The sequence below is a fragment of the Thalassophryne amazonica genome, unplaced genomic scaffold (assembly GCF_902500255.1).
Source record: "Thalassophryne amazonica unplaced genomic scaffold, fThaAma1.1, whole genome shotgun sequence".
Lineage (NCBI taxonomy): Eukaryota > Metazoa > Chordata > Actinopteri > Batrachoidiformes > Batrachoididae > Thalassophryne > Thalassophryne amazonica.
Genome location: NW_022986243.1, coordinates 555,234 through 568,309, shown reverse-complemented (window position 1 = coordinate 568,309; position 13,076 = coordinate 555,234). Strand labels below are relative to the sequence as shown.

At 38.7% G+C, this 13,076-nt stretch overlaps 1 protein-coding gene across 1 annotated transcript in view; it reads right to left on the bottom strand.

Moving 5' to 3' along the window:
- decr1 (2,4-dienoyl CoA reductase 1, mitochondrial) overlaps positions 1-13,076 on the bottom strand; it is a 178,379-nt gene that overhangs the window by 92,236 nt on the left and 73,067 nt on the right. The window contains exon 6 of the mRNA XM_034165307.1: positions 10,938-11,037. Coding sequence (XP_034021198.1) covers positions 10,938-11,037 — 100 coding nt within the window. The remainder of the gene's footprint in view (positions 1-10,937; positions 11,038-13,076) is intronic.

Genomic DNA, 13,076 nt, shown 5'->3' with positions numbered 1-13,076 from the left:
CTTCCACACTATAACACAGAGGGACATCCACACTATAACACAGAGGGACGTCCATACTATAACACAGAGGGACATCCAAACTATAACACAGAGGGACATCCAAACTATAACACAGAGGGACGTCCATACTATAACACAGAGGGACGTCCATACTATAACACAGAGGGACATCCAAACTATAACACAGAGGGACATCCATACTATAACACAGAGGGACGTCCATACTATAACACAGAGGGACTTCCACACTATAACACAGAGGGACATCCACACTATAACACAGAGGGACGTCCATACTATAACATAGAAGGACATCCAAACTATAACTCAGAGGGACATCCAAACTATAACACAGAGGGACGTCCATACTATAACACAGAGGGACGTCCATACTATAACACAGAGGGACATCCAAACTATAACACAGACGGACATCCACACTATAACACAGAGGGGCTTCTCTACGATAACACAGAGGGACGTCCATACTACAACACAGAGGGACATCCACACTATAACACAGAGGGATGTCCATACTATAACACAGGGGGACATCCATACTATAACACAGAGGGACATCCAACATATAACTCAGAGGGACGTCCATACTATAACACAGAGGGACTTCCACACTATAACACAGAGGGACATCCACACTATAACACAGAGGGACGTCCATACTATAACACAGAGGGACATCCAAACTATAACTCAGAGGGACATCCAAACTATAACACAGAGGGACGTCCATACTATAACACAGAGGGACGTCCATACTATAACACAGAGGGACATCCAAACTATAACTCAGAGGGACATCCATACTATAACACAGAGGGACGTCCATACTATAACACAGGGGGACATCCACACTATAACACAGAGGGACTTCTGTACGATAACACAGAGGGACTTTCTTTCTTTCTTTTTAATATTTATTTCATTCATTTAAAAGAAAAACAGAAAAGCAAAAAACAAAAGCACCACAATACCAGAATGAAAAGGAGCAGAAAGAAGAACAAGTCTTATGATTTCTGCCCCTTTTAACAATACAATCTTTCAATATACAGCATCATAGTCAACATTATTTAACAGATTGCATTTCTTTAACTTGTCACATACCACTGACCCATTTCATAATTATGACCAGAAATTAATAGATTACATCACTGACAGGTTACATTTAAACTTAAGACACTCCAAACATTATTAACAGTTTACTTTCTTTTTTTTTTTACTTTCTTGCAGCCCACTGACTTACTTCATAGTTTCATACTTACTTAATACATCTAATTTAATATGTTTTTTAAATAATTTAAGCGACCTTAATTCTTTAATTTCTTTATTAAGATTGTTCCATAATTTGACACCATTTACTGCAATACTCCTTTCCTTTACTTTGGTTCTAAATCTTGGTTTTTTAAAGACTTCTATTCCTTTCAATTTATAACTACTTACTCTTTTTTCAAACATATTTTGAATGTTTGTTGGTAAAGTATTTTTATTAACTTGGTACATCGTTTGTAATATTTTCAAATAAACTAAATCATGAAATTTAAGTACCCTATACTTAATAAACAATGGATTAGATGGATCTCTAAAACCACTGTTACTAATCACTTTTAAAGCTCTTTTCTGCAAAATAAATAAAGGTTGTATATAGGTTGTATATGTTGATCCCCAGATTTCTACACAGTAAGTTAAATATGGGACAATCAATGAATTGTACAATGTTAATAAACCATAACTATTTAATGAATATTTTACTTTATGCAAAACAGCAATGGCTTTTGCTATTTTTCCTTTTATGTAATTTATGTGTGACTTCCACAATATAACACAGAGGGGCTTCTGTACGATAACACAGAGGGATTTCCACAATATAACACAGAGGGACGTCCATCCTATAACACAGAGGGACATCCAAACTATAACTCAGAGGGACATCCATACTATAACACAGAGGGACGTCCATACTATAACACAGGGGGACATCCACACTATAACACAGAGGGACGTCCATACTATAACACAGAGGGACATCCAAACTATAACTCAGAGGGACATCCATACGATAACACAGAGGGACTTCTGTACGATAACACAGAGGGACTTCCACAATATAACACAGAGGGGCTTCTGTACGATAACACAGAGGGACATCCACACTATAACACAGAGGGACATCCACACTATAACACAGAGGGACATCCACACTATAACACAGAGGGACATCCACACTATAACACAGAGGGACTTCTGTACGATAACACAGAGGGACATCCACAATATAACACAGAGGGGCTTCTGTACGATAACACAGAGGGACATCCACAATATAACACAGAGGGGCTTCTGTACGATAACACAGAGGGACATCCACACTATAACACAGAGGGACGTCCACACTATAACACAGAGGGGCTTCTGTACAATAACACAGAGGGAGTTCCACACTATAACACAGAGGGGCTTCTGTACAATAACACAGAGGGACATCCATACTATAACACAGAGGGGCTTCTGTACGATAACACAGAGGGAGTTCCACACTATAACACAGAGGGGATCACTATACACTAGCACGAAGAGAGGACGTCCACACTATAACACAGAGGGGCTTCCACACTATAACACAGAGGGACATCCATACTATAACACAGAGGGACATCCATACTATAACACAGAGGGGCTTCTGTACGATAACACAGAGGGACATCCATACTATAACACAGAGGACATCCATACTGTAACACAGAGGGGCTTCGTCATAACACAGAGGGACATCACACTATACACAGAGGGACATCCCATACTATAACACAGAGGGGCTTCTGTATGATAACACAGAGGGACATCCATACTATAACACAGAGGGGCTTCTGTACGATAACACAAAGGGACATCCACACTATAACACAGAGGGGCATCCATACTATAACACAGAGGGGCTTCTGTACGATAACACAGAGGGACATCCATACTAAAACACAGAGGGGCTTCTGTACGATAACACAGAGGGACATCCATACTATAACACAGAGGGGCTTCTGTACGATAACACAGAGGGACATACATACTATAACACAGAGGGGCTTCTGTACGATAACACAAAGGGACATCCACACTATAACACAGAGGGACATCCATACTATAACACAGAGGGGCTTCTGTATGATAACACAAAGGGACATCCACACTATAACACAGAGGGACATCCATACTATAACACAGAGGGGCTTCTGTACGATAACACAGAGGGACATACATGCTATAACACAGAGGGGCTTCTGTACGATAACACAGAGGGACATCCATACTATAACACAGAGGGGCTTCTGTACGATAACACAGAGGGACATACATACTATAACAGAGAGGGGCTTCTGTACGATAACACAAAGGGACATCCATACTATAACACAGAGGGGCTTCTGTACGATAACACAAATGGACATCCACACTATAACACAGAGCGACATCCATACTATAACACAGAGGGACGTCCATACTATAACACAGAGGGACATCCATACTATAACAAAGAGAGACATCCACACTATAACACAGGGGGACTTCCACACTATAACACAGAGGGGCTTCTGTACGATAACATAGAGGGACTTCCATACTATAACACAGAGGGGCTTTGTACGATAACACAGAGGGACATCCATACTATAGCACAGAGGGATGTCCAAACTATAACACAGAGGGACGTCCACACTATAACACAGAGGGAAGGCCACACTATAACACAGAGGGGCTTCTGTACGATAACACAGAGGGACATCCATACTATAACACAGAGGGGCTTCTGTACGATAACACAGAGGCACATACATACTATAACACAGAGGGGCTTCTGTATGATAACACAAAGGGACATCCACACTATAACACAGAGGGACATCCATACTATAACACAGAGGGGCTTCTGTACGATAACACAGAGGGACATACATACGATAACACAGAGGGATGTCCATACTATAACACAGAGGGGCTTCTGTACGATAACACAGAGGGACATACATACGATAACACAGAGGGATGTCCATACTATAACACAGAGGGGCTTCTGTACGATAATACAGAGGGACATCCATACGATAACACAGAGGGATGTCCATACTATAACACAGAGGGGCTTCTGTACGATAACACAGAGGGACATCCACACTGTAACACAGAGGGACGGCCTCAACATTATCTAAAGTCTGGGTGTTTTTGTGAAGCTTAGGGCTGGTGGCCTGCAATCACCTTTGTATTTCCTGTTTTGCTTGTTGCTTGCTGGTGACAAATTATACTGTATTTGTTGTCTTTCTGATGCTTGATTCTGCTTTTCTCTCTGTTTAAGATGCAGCTCCATCCAGAGATGGGTGTGGTGTCTGTTCCAGAAATGTCTTGTACACTGGCAACATTTCCTGTATGTTCGTTTTGTGAACTGTTCTGTAATTTATGTTTGTATCATGGCCCAAGCAGAGGGTCACCCCTTTGAGTCTGGTCTGCTTGAGGTTTTTTTTTTTTTTAAACTCTGAGCAGCTGTGAGTGTCCTTGCTAAAAACAGCTGGAGACCTGTGACGCTTTAACAACAAATACTAATACTTTTTTCCAAATGCACCTAATGTCTCTTTCTGAGGACTCCATGATGTAAAAAAACACCAATTAAACTTTCTTACCTGTCAATCAGGCTCCACAGCCTGTCCAGTGGATTTTTATTTTATTTTTTACCACTGTTGTCGTGTGTTACCTGTGCTGCTCCACAGCCTGTCTAGTGGATTTTTATTTTGTTTTAGCACTGTTGTCGTGCGTTGCCTGTGCTGCTCCACAGCCTGTCTAGTGGATTTTTATTTTATTTTTTACCACTGTTGTCGTGTGTTACCTGTGCTGCTCCACAGCCTGTCTAGTGGATTTTTATTTTGTTTTAGCACTGTTGTCGTGCGTTGCCTGTGCTGCTCCACAGCCTGTCCTGTGGATTTTTATTTTTATTTTATTTTATTTTTTAGCACTGTTGTTGTGCGTTACCTGTGCTGCTCCACAGCCTGTCTAGTGGATTTTTATTTTATTTTAGCACTGTTGTCGTGCGTTACCTGTGCTGCTCCACAGCCTGTCTAGTGTCGGATTCCCTGTTTGGGAATCCGCTAGCTTAGCGTAGCTACTAGCTCTTAGCCGTTTTAGCATGGCGGCTTCTCCTGTCTCTCCCGTACTTTTCTGCTCTGGGTGTGAAATGTTTAGTTATTCCTCGGCCTCTTTTAGCAGTAACGGTACTTGTAATAAGTGCAGCTTATTCGTAGCTTTGGAGGCCAGGCTGGGCGAATTGGAGGCTCGGCTCCGCACCGTGGAAAATTCTACAGCTAGCCAGGCCTCTGTAGTCGGTGCGGACCAAGGTAGCTTAGCCGCCGTTAGTTCCCCCCTGGCAGACCCCGTGCAGTCGGGAAGGCAGGCTGACTGGGTGACTGTGAGGAGGAAGCGTAGCCCTAAACAGAAGCCCCGTGTACACCGTCAACCCGTTCACATCTCTAACCGTTTTTCCCCACTCGACGATACACTCGCCGAGGATCAAACTCTGGTTATTGGCGACTCTGTTTTGAGAAATGTGAAGTTAGCGACACCAGCAACCATTGTCAATTGTCTTCCGGGGGCCAGAGCAGGCGACATCGAAGGACATTTGAAATTGCTGGCTAAGGCTAAGCGTAAATTTGGTAAGATTGTAATTCACGTCGGCAGTAATGACACTCGGTTACGCCAATCGGAGGTCACTAAAATTAACATTGAATCGGTGTGTAACTTTGCAAAAACAATGTCGGACTCTGTTGTTTTCTCTGGGCCCCTCCCCAATCAGACCGGGAGTGACATGTTTAGCCGCATGTTCTCCTTGAATTGCTGGCTGTCTGAGTGGTGTCCAAAAAATGAGGTGGGCTTCATTGATAATTGGCAAAGCTTCTGGGGAAAACCTGGTCTTGTTAGGAGAGACGGCATCCATCCCACTTTAGAGGGAGCAGCTCTCATTTCTAGAAATCTGGCCAATTTTTTGGGATCCTCCAAACTGTGACTGTCTAGCGTTGGGACCAGGAGGCAGAGCTGTGGTCTTATACACCTCTCTGCAGCTTCTCTCCCCCTGCCATCCCCCTATTACCCCATCCCCGTAGAGACGGTGCCTGCTCCCAGACCACCAATAACTAGCAAAAATCTATTTAAGCATAAAAATTCAAAAAGAAAAAATAATATAGCACCTTCAATTGCACCACAGACTAAAACAGTTAAATGTGGTCTATTAAACATTAGGTCTCTTTCTTCTAAGTCCCTGTTGGTAAATGATATAATAATTGATCAACGTATTGATTTATTCTGCCTAACAGAAACTTGGTTACAGCAGGATGAATATGTTAGTTTAAATGAGTCAACACCCCCGAGTCACACTAACTGTCAGAATGCTCGTAGCACGGGCCGGGGCGGAGGATTAGCAGCAATCTTCCATTCCAGCTTATTAATTAATCAAAAACCTAGACAGAGCTTTAATTCATTTGAAAGCTTGTCTCTTAGTCTTGTCCATCCAAATTGGAAGTCCCAAAAACCAGTTTTATTTGTTATTATCTATCGTCCACCTGGTCGTTACTGTGAGTTTCTCTGTGAATTTTCAGACCTTTTGTCTGACTTAGTGCTTAGCTCAGATAAGATAATTATAGTGGGCGATTTTAACATCCACACAGATGCTGAGAATGACAGCCTCAACACTGCATTTAATCTATTATTAGACTCTATCGGCTTTGCTCAAAAAGTAAATGAGTCCACCCACCACTTTAATCATATTTTAGATCTTGTTCTGACTTATGGTATGGAAATAGAAGACTTAACAGTATTCCCTGAAAACTCCCTTTTGTCTGATCATTTTTTAATAACATTTACATTTACCCTGATGGACTACCCAGCAGTAGGGAATAAGTTTCATTACACTAGAAGTCTTTCAGAAAGCGCTGTAACTAGGTTTAAGGATATGATTCCTTCTTTATGTTCTCTAATGTCATATACCAACACAGAGCAGAGTAGCTACCTAAACTCTGTAAGGGAGTTAGAGTATCTTGTCAATAGTTTTACATCCTCATTGAAGACAACTTTGGATGCTGTAGCTCCTCTGAAAAAGAGAGCTTTAAATCAGAAGTGTCTGACTCCGTGGTATAACTCACAAACTCGTAGCTTAAAGCTGATAACCCGTAAGTTGGAGAGGAAATGGCGTCTCACTAATTTAGAAGATCTTCACTTAGCCTGGAAAAAGAGTTTGTTGCTCTATAAGAAAGCCCTTCGTGAAGCTAGGACATCTTTCTACTCATCACTAATTGAAGAAAATAAGAACAACCCCAGGTTTCTTTTCAGCACTGTAGCCAGGCTGACAAAGAGTCAGAGCTCTATTGAGCTGAGTATTCCATTAACTTTAACTAGTAATGACTTCATGACTTTCTTTGCTAACAAAATTTTGACTATTAGAGAAAAAATTACTCATAACCATCCCAAAGATGTATCGTTATCTTTGGCTGCTTTCAGTGATGCCGGTATTTGGTTAGACTCTTTCTCTCCGATTGTTCTGTCTGAGTTATTTTCATTAGTTACTTCATCCAAACCATCAACATGCTTATTAGACCCCATTCCTGCCAGGCTGCTCAAGGAAGTCCTACCATTATTTAATGCTTCAATCTTAAATATGATCAATCTATCTTTGTTAGTTGGTTATGTACCACAGGCCTTTAAGGTGGCAGTAATTAAACCATTACTTAAAAAGCCATCACTTGACCCAGCTATCTTAGCTAATTATAGGCCAATCTCCAACCTTCCTTTTCTCTCAAAGATTCTTGAGAGGGTAGTTGTAAAACAGCTAACTGATCACCTGCAGAGGAATGGTCTATTTGAAGAGTTTCAGTCAGGTTTTAGAATTCATCATAGTACAGAAACAGCATTAGTGAAGGTTACAAATGATCTTCTTATGGCTTCGGACAGTGGACTTATCTCTGTGCTTGTTCTGTTGGACCTCAGTGCTGCTTTTGATACTGTTGACCATAAAATTTTATTACAGAGATTAGAGCATGTCATAGGTATTAAAGGCATTGCGCTGCGGTGGTTTGAATCATATTTGTCTAATAGATTACAGTTTGTTCATGTAAATGGGGAATCTTCTTCACAGACTAAAGTTAATTATGGAGTTCCACAAGGTTCTGTGCTAGGACCAATTTTATTCACTTTATACATGCTTCCCTTGGGCAGTATTATTAGACGGTATTGCTTAAATTTTCATTGTTACGCAGATGATACCCAGCTTTATCTATCCATGAAGCCAGAGGATACGCACCAATTAGCTAAACTACAGGATTGTCTTACAGACATAAAGACATGGATGACCTCTAATTTCCTGCTTTTAAACTCAGATAAAACTGAAGTTATTGTACTTGGCCCCACAAATCTTAGAAGCATGGTGTCTAACCAGATCGTTACTCTGGATGGCATTTCCCTGATCTCTAGTAATACTGTGAGAAATCTTGGAGTTATTTTTGATCAGGATATGTCATTCAAAGCGCATATTAAACAAATATGTAGGACTGCCTTTTTGCATTTACGCAATATCTCTAAAATCAGAAAGGTCTTGTCTCAGAGTGATGCTGAAAAACTAATTCATGCATTTATTTCCTCTAGGCTGGACTATTGTAATTCATTATTATCAGGTTGTCCTAAAAGTTCCCTAAAAAGCCTTCAGTTGGTTCAGAATGCTGCAGCTAGAGTACTGACGGGGACTAGCAGGAGAGAGCATATCTCACCCATGTTGGCCTCCCTTCATTGGCTTCCTGTTAATGCTAGAATAGAATTTAAAATTCTTCTTCTTACTTATAAGGTTTTGAATAATCAGGTCCCATCTTATCTTAGGGACCTCGTAGTACCATATTACCCCATTAGAGCGCTTCGCTCTCAGACTGCGGGCTTACTTGTAGTTCCTAGGGTTTGTAAGAGTAGAATGGGAGGCAGAGCCTTCAGCTTTCAGGCTCCTCTCCTGTGGAACCAGCTCCCAATTCAGATCAGGGAGACAGATACCCTCTCTACTTTTAAGATTAGGCTTAAAACTTTCCTTTTCGCTAAGGCTTATAGTTAGGGCTGGATCGGGTGACCCTGGACCATCCCTTAGTTATGTTGCTTTAGACGTAGACTGTGTTTCATAATTATTGTATGGCCTTGCCTTGCAATGTGGAGCGCCTTGGGGCAACTGTTTGTTGTGATTTGGTGCTATACAAGAAAAAAGTTGATTGATTGATTGATTGATGTTTTCTGCATAAATACATGGTATCCATTCTTCCTGCTCATAAGGCAAATCAGGGGCAAATCCAGATGGAAAATAGGCGTGGGGGGGGTGACGACACAGTCCGAGAAGAAAGGTTCACTTTTTAAGACAGTTTTTCATACTATCATAACAGTAATATGATATGATATGATATGAAAACTTTGTTGTCCACACAGATGAAATTCAACTTTGCTTTCACCATTAACATCTCAAGACAGGTAATAATAATAATAATAATAATAATAATAATAATAATAATGATGCAAGTGAAGCGCCGCACAAGCTCGTTCATGGTACACTGTGTCCCAAACAGGAAATGTCAAATGTTGAACACCAGAGGATATTAAACTGTTTTTGATGATGTCCTTTTTGTGCTGCTCCTCTGTAAAGTTTTTGTGTAACTTTTTATTTGTCTCAATAACAAAAAGAAAATGAAATTTAAAAAAGAAAGAGGAGCTCTCGCAGGAATCCAATGCGCAGTCGACACTGAAACACAAAATGCTAAATGTTGAGTCAACATTGAACCTGGGAATCTTAAAGGCAGCGCACAGGTTGACAGCACATGAGGTCAGTCAGTGAGTATTTAGTGTGTAAATTGCATGACGTTTGTTTTTTTTATCAATGCTAATATTGCCCAGAAGCATTTACTGAAAATAAAATCTGAAGGACCTAAATGACATTGTGAGATGCTGAAGAGCTTCACTCATTCATGCCCGCGACATGTACATATTGATAATAATAATAATTTCAATAACTAAAATGTTTAGAAAGAATTTAAATGTTAGAAAAATAAAAATGGTGGAAAGAATTTACTCTCACTCACTCTCTCCAGCCTTCTCTTTCCTGCAGTATGGCATTTAAGTATAGTATTTAAGTTCAACTTAAAATATCAGGACATACATTGTTTACTTTAAGTTACTATTAAAATGCACTTCCAACAAAGTGAGTATTGGCAAAACAGGTTATCATTTTCATGTTGAGGTGGTGGGGGGGGAGCACTGTTGGCAGCTGGTGAAAGTAACTATTAAAGTAACTAGTAATCTAACTTAGTTACTTTTAAAATGGAGAAATCAGTAAACTAAGTTACTTTTTCAAAGAGTAACCAGTAATCTGTAATTGGATTACCTTTTCAAAGTAACTGTGGCAACACTGTTGATAAGAGTTTTCTGCAGGCTGTGATGATGAATCTGACTGAAAGGATGAAACAGGTCAGATTTAAAGACCATCTTCTCAGCTTGCTGCTTTGAAACGTTCTCGCCTCCTGCTGCTACACTGATTAGCTCCTTACACCGGTTTGTGCATGCTCCCGTGTTCTTCTCCAATTTTTGTGGAAGCATTACAGCATCACATACAGACTTTGCATATGTACTACAGGGTATTTGGATACAGAAAAGATAATACTGCAAAATATTAATTCATATCAGGATGGGGGGAAAAATCATGTCAATTTTTTTCCAATATCGTGTAATTCTACTCTCACATATGTTTAAAAACTTTCAATGCTCTTTTCATCAGACAGGACAACTTCTGACGTCTGAGCCACGAAACAAAATGGATTCAAGATGATAAAGTGTGAGTGATGGTGTGAAAGCTGAGCAAAGACTAAAGGTTGACTGACTTGTAGAGTGCTTCAACACCAGCTTTAGCTGCTGCACTTGGAACAACGAAACCAGAACCGGATTCAGCATAGATGGTGGTGATGGCAAGGAACGCCGCACCTGCACAGTCAGGTAAAAAAAAACAAAACAACAACAACAAACGCCAATATTAATAAAAATAAACAACAAAAACATCAATAAAAACAACACAACAAACACCAACACCGATAAAACAAAACACATCAATTAAAAACAATGCAACAAACACCAACACCGATAAAACAAAACACAACATTCAATTAAAAACAATGCAACAAACAACAACACCAATAAAACAAAACAACACTAATAAAAACAACACAACAAACAACAACACCAAAAAAACAAAACACTAATAAAAACAACACAACAAACACCAACACCAATAAAACAAAACACATCTATTAAAAACAATGCAACAAACACCAACACCAATAATACAAAACACATCTATTAAAAACAATGCAACAAACACCAACACCGATAAAACAAAACAACACTAATAAAAACAACACAACAAACACCAACACCAATAAAACAAAACACAACATCAATTAAAAACAATGCAACAAACACCAACACCGATAAAACAAAACACAACATCAATTAAAAACAATGCAACAAACACCAACACCGATAAAACAAAACAAACAACACTAATAAAAACAACACAACAAACACCAACACCAATAAAACAAAACACATCTATTAAAAACAATGCAACAAACACCAACACCAATAAAACAAAACAACACTAATAAAAACAACACAACAAACACCAACACCAATAAAACAAAACACAACATCAATTAAAAACAATGCAACAAACACCAACACCGATAAAACAAAACACATCTATTAAAAACAATGCAACAAACACCAACACCGATAAAACAAAACAACACTAATAAAAACAACACAACAAACACCAACACCAATAAAACAAAACACATCAATTAAAAACAACACAACAAACACCAACACCGATAAAACAAAACACAACATCAATTAAAAATAATGCAACAAACACCAACACCGATAAAACAAAACACAACATCAATTAAAAACAATGCAACAAACACCAACACCGATAAAACAAAACAACACTAATAAAAACAACACAACAAACACCAATACCGATAAAACAAAACACATCTATTAAAAACAATGCAACAAACACCAACACTGATAAAACAAAACAAACAACACTAATAAAAACAACACAACAAATGCCAATACCAATAAAACAAAACACATCTATTAAAAACAATGCAACACCAACACCGATAAAACAAAACAAACAACACTAATAAAAACAACACAACAAACACCAACACCAATAAAACAAAACACATCTATTAAAAACAATGCAACAAACACCAACACTGATAAAACAAAACAAACAACACTAATAAAAACAATGCAACAAACACCAACACCGATAAAACAAAACAAACAACACTAATAAAAACAACACAACAAACACCAACACCAATAAAACAAAACACATCTATTAAAAACAATGCAACAAACACCAACACCGATAAAATAAAACAAACAACACTAATAAAAACAACACAACAAACACCAATACCAATAAAACAAAACACATCTATTAAAAACAATGCAACAAACACCAACACCGATAAAACAAAACAAACAACACTAATAAAAACAACACAACAAACACCAATACCGATAAAACAAAACACATCTATTAAAAACAATGCAACAAACACCAACACAGATAAAACAAAACAAACAACACTAATAAAAACAACACAACAAACACCAATACCAATAAAACAAAACACATCTATTAAAAACAATGCAACAAACACCAACACTGATAAAACAAAACAAACAACACTAATAAAAACAACACAACAAACACCGATAAAACAAAACACATCAATTAAAAACAATGCAACAAACACCAACACCGATAAAACAAAACAAACAACACTAATAAAAACAACACAACAAACACCAATACCAATAAAACAAAACACATGTATTAAAAACAATGCAACAAACACCAACACCGATAAAACAAAACAAATACACTAATAAAAACAACACAACAAACACCAACACCGATAAAACAAAACACAACATCA